The 4,273-nt window shown below is 45.2% G+C and overlaps 1 protein-coding gene across 1 annotated transcript; it reads right to left on the bottom strand.

Moving 5' to 3' along the window:
* Positions 1 to 920: 920 nt before the first annotated feature.
* Positions 921 to 4,030, bottom strand: LOC124667189 (uridine 5'-monophosphate synthase). Its single transcript, XM_047204506.1, has 6 exons — positions 3,140 to 4,030; positions 2,591 to 2,674; positions 2,402 to 2,484; positions 2,232 to 2,319; positions 1,884 to 2,138; positions 921 to 1,216 (listed from the first exon to the last, which is right to left on the bottom strand). The coding sequence occupies exons 1-6, from the start codon at positions 3,932 to 3,934 to the stop codon at positions 1,091 to 1,093; spliced, it is 1,431 nt and encodes a 476-aa protein (XP_047060462.1). The 5' UTR covers positions 3,935 to 4,030; the 3' UTR covers positions 921 to 1,090.
* Positions 4,031 to 4,273: the final 243 nt, after the last annotated feature.

Below are 4,273 nucleotides of genomic sequence, written 5' to 3'. Positions count from 1 at the left end.
AATCCAATCTATGCTGCCTTCTTTTGATGCAATGATTTTTAAATTTGAGAATAGAGATTGTAATAGACGTGTCCATAACCTGGCTAAATTTTCCTCTAGTTCAGAACCAGGTTGTCACTTATTAAGGCTGGATATGCCGCCAGATCCACACATTGTACCTATGGTTTCTAAAAATTAATAAAGTGTGTGGTCCAGATCACCCTGTTTGAAGGAGGGGCGTAGGTAAATAGGATTTACCAACCCAAAGTGCGTCTATTGATATCCAAAATTCATCCTCGAAAAGAAAGTCTATGAAATACAGAATTCTCAAACACAAGAACGCGCAGAGGCAGGGAAAAGAAAAGAAAGTCTTATGAAATCCAAAATCCTCAAACACAAGCACGCAAAGGCAGGGAAAAGAAAAGGACGACACACAACACATAAAAAAGAAAATTATGTTCAAATGTCATGGCACCCTTAATCCAAAACAAAACATAAAAATCCGTAGGCTTGCCTCTTTTGATGTTCTTGTGAAATTTTACATACGCACTACATTGACGAAAATACATCATTGTGTTGCACCTTTTATGAAATCTGGAAAACAAAAAAACTTAGGAGTTCTGGTGCCCCCATCGTTCATTTGATTGGAAACATAAAAGATGTTGCAGTAAATTTAAATAATATATGTAAAAATTCTGTTCAAGCAGCTTGGGATTACAGTTAAAGGCTCAGATCTGAAACAATTTCGGGGAAGAGCGATTCAGCTCTATCGCTCAGCTCAATAATGAAATGAGTACCAAATTACAGACAAAACATGTGATTCAATCTGCCTTAATTTCAAACAAAGCAGTTAAACTTTGTTTGGGATTGATATCCACCCTAAAGCAGATACCACTCTATGATTGGCAAACCAGGGATGAGTAAACATGCAATTGCTAGTATGTTCATGGGAACTTGGTTCTTCTATTACCATGATTTCAGATTATTTCCCATAACAGTAAGTGCAGACAGTGGGCACAAGGAACTCAGCTCCAACAGGAGACTCTTATTACATCAATCGCACGAATGCCAGTGTATAGGTTTACACTGAAGACGCGTTGGAGCAGCTTCCTCACAAGCTGGATTGGTAGGCCTGCCACCCTTGGATGCGGTACTCCCTCGCGGTCTCAGCGGGATCGCTCGCCTTTATGATCCCACGGCCAACTATGATTATATCACTGCCCCTGTCGTTTATGACCTGTATTGAAACAGCCATGGTGCAGGTGAGACACAACAGTAGATAAGCAGATTGCAACAGCAGAGGGTGCCAAATCTCAAGTTCTAATAACAAATTAATACTGCTACCCTGACCCTAATACGAAATATATAGTTAAATTAATTTGTTGTAACATAGCTCCAAGAAGATGGCTGGCTAGAAGACTGTAGAGAACACCAAATGAGCACGTGTGAACCTATGGTGTGCACGAGAACAGAAAATTAAATTTGATCTCCTGAAAAAATTCTTAAGCTAGTCGGAATCTATATCTCAGAGGTCAATCCTGCTTATCGTGTCATTCAGGTGAGCATGGGGAAAACATATCCAAGCTACTGTAGTAAGATAGATACAACATACTGGATTGTCCCAACCTCAGGCCATACTCCATATCAGCACACAGCTGGTACCATTTCTAACAAATCCTCAACTGACATATATTAAATGGCACATATGGCCACTAAAATCAGAAGAGGCAACCTCCAAGCTTTCCAAATTATTATATAACTAGAGAAATAGCTGAATAATAAACTTCTTGTGCAGCATAGCAGATGCAAGATAATACTGCTAAGTCAACTCTGGATGCTCCATAAAACTTGAAAGCATTAACATATCTGAAAAAAACACTCCGTGATGAGAAGGTTAAACTCACAGAATAAGGAGTGGTGTATTGTTGCCCAAGAGCATCTCCTCCAGAAACCATCTGCACACCAGGAGTGGCATGGATAAATGCTGGACTTGATGGTGCAACCGACCAAGATGCAGGATTTACTGATATGAATCCAATTACAAAATCAGAATGTTGCTCGGCTATCTTTACAGCCGCTGCAGTATAATCTCCCTGAGCAAGATTGCCAGCTGAGCTCATTTCAGCAAGCAAAAGTAGCCCTCTTCCTTTTGGTAAACCCTTCAATACCAGAACAATGCAGTTACTGAGAGCACTACTAAAGCAATTAGTGGCTGCCACATTAACTTAATAATATTTATAAAACATGTATACCTTGAGCTTCAAACCATCAACAATTCCAGGTCCAGGAATTATATGTGCGTTAACAATATCAGCCCATTCTAATATGCGGAATATCCCCCTGAAATAAAAGTGCAAGCTGTGAACATATTGCATACATATGCAAAAAGAAAGAAAAGATAGTTCATGGTGCATTTTCTCACCCTTCATACTGCATAGTTACCGTGTTTCCAATATCAGCAAACTTGCGGTCTTCGAAGATCAAAAAGTTGTGCTTCTCAGCAATCTTAAGATAAAAGGAAGGTAAAATCCCATTATATGAAAATTGTGACATTATTAATAGTAAAGCATGATGAAAAGAAATGACGATGTTGCATCACAGGAGAGCATACCGAGCGAAGCTTTGTGCCAAAATCAGGGGTAAAATCCGACAGGATATCGACATGCGTTTTCAGCATGCAAATCTCATGACCAACCTGCATAAAAACGAGAGAACTATGTTAAAGCTCAGGTTAAGGGGGTGGCTTTATGCTTAGCTTGCTGAAGGGGCCTACAACTTGACAAATGACAGTGTAATGAAACAGCCAGCTTGCTAAAAAAACTGCAACTAGACAATTATCATAGAGAACACCCAAGATAAACAGCTTATAGTGTAAAGATAAACAGCTGCATCCAAGCAAACAAACATCATAATACAATGAAAAAAGTTGTTAAGATGTCGCTGTTCATGTAGCAAGTCAATGCATTCAGTTCTGAAGGACTGAAGTCTTGCACTCCTAGATTTGCTTCGTACCTAATTTAGGAGGCTGATGCTAAGGTACACATTATAATATTGATTGACAAATCTCAGAAATGGTCATGGGCAATTCCATCAGAAAAGAACAATTTAACTTGCTGACATAAAAGTGCTTAACCCATGAATAATAATTAAGAAACTGTACCTTCTCAGCAAGGTCAAGGAGCTCCTTAGCCGTGGCAACATCCGCGGAAACACAGAGATTGCTCTGCTTGGCCTCCATGACCTCGAAGAGCTTCTTCCCCATGGGGTTCTTGGCCAGCCCAGCCCTCTGAGCGAACGGCATCCTGGCGACCTTGGGCTTAACGGCGGGGGCGGCACCAGGAACGGTGACCTTCCTGTTGGCATCGAGGAACTGCTTCACCTCAGCGGCCTTCTCCTCGCCGACCTTGCCGTGCTTGAGCAGCACGGCGAGCACCTCGGTGAGGGTCATGAGCGAGTGGAGCGTGATGCCGTTGGCGGCGAGGTTCTCGCGGCCGCCCTGCTCGCGGTCGACGACGACGACGGCGTCGGCGACGACGAGGCCCTCGGCGCGGAGGGGGCCCGCGGTCTCGAGCACGGACGCGCCGCTGGTGACGAGGTCCTCGATGATGAGGACGGTGTCGCCGGCGCGGAAGGAGCCCTCGATGGCCTTGGCGGTGCCGTGGGTCTTGACCTCCTTGCGGCGCATGAGCATGGGGAGGCCGCGGTCGACGGAGAGGACCGAGGCGATGGGGAGCGCGGTGTAGGGCACCCCGCAGAGGATGCCGTAGGGGCGCGTGGCGGGGAGGGTGGCGAGCAGCGCGGCGATGGCGGAGAGCAGGCGCGGGTGCGAGACGAGCGCGCGCAGGTCGAGGTAGATCGGGGAGGTGATGCCGGACTTGAGCACGAAGGAGCCCAGCTTGACGGCCTCGATGGCGTGCAGGTCCAGGATGAGCTTCTCCAGGGCGGCGGCGTCCATGGCGGCGGCGGCCGGGCTAGGGTTTTTGGGCGGGGTTTGCGGTTGGTGGGAGAAGGACACGGCGGCGCAGGACAAGGGAATGGAAGGCGGAGGAGGAAGAGATCGATGGGGGCTAGGCGGCTTTATTGCCCACCCCGAGCGAGTATCAGCGCCGCGTTACTGGCGTTACGCTCCTTAATTTCTGGATGCTAACATGGGCATAAAAAACGCTTTAGACCTCCTTTGCATCTTGTGAGGAATATTGTACGATGGGCTTACATAATTTTTAAAAAGTTAAACATTTGAAATTTTGGTTAAGTTTTTACGAATGGGCATTAAAATGACAAATACAAAATCAAA

This window comes from Lolium rigidum, chromosome 6 (assembly GCF_022539505.1).
Source record: "Lolium rigidum isolate FL_2022 chromosome 6, APGP_CSIRO_Lrig_0.1, whole genome shotgun sequence".
NCBI classification, from domain to species: Eukaryota; Viridiplantae; Streptophyta; class Magnoliopsida; order Poales; family Poaceae; genus Lolium; species Lolium rigidum.
The sequence above is the reverse complement of the archived record's forward strand: the minus strand, read 5'-3'. Positions and strand labels throughout refer to the sequence as shown.

Excerpts from the sequence above, each read along its gene's own strand:
- LOC124667189 (XM_047204506.1), bottom strand. The coding sequence starts at position 3,934 with ATGGACGCCGCCGCCCTGGAGAAGCTCATCCTGGACCTGCACGCCATC. Across the intron at positions 2,485-2,590 it reads TTGGCACAAAGCTTCGCTCG|ATTGCTGAGAAGCACAACTT; the intron begins GTATGCTCTCCT and ends TTTTATCTTAAG. Across the intron at positions 2,320-2,401 it reads GTAACTATGCAGTATGAAGG|GGGGATATTCCGCATATTAG; the intron begins GTGAGAAAATGC and ends CTTTTATTTCAG.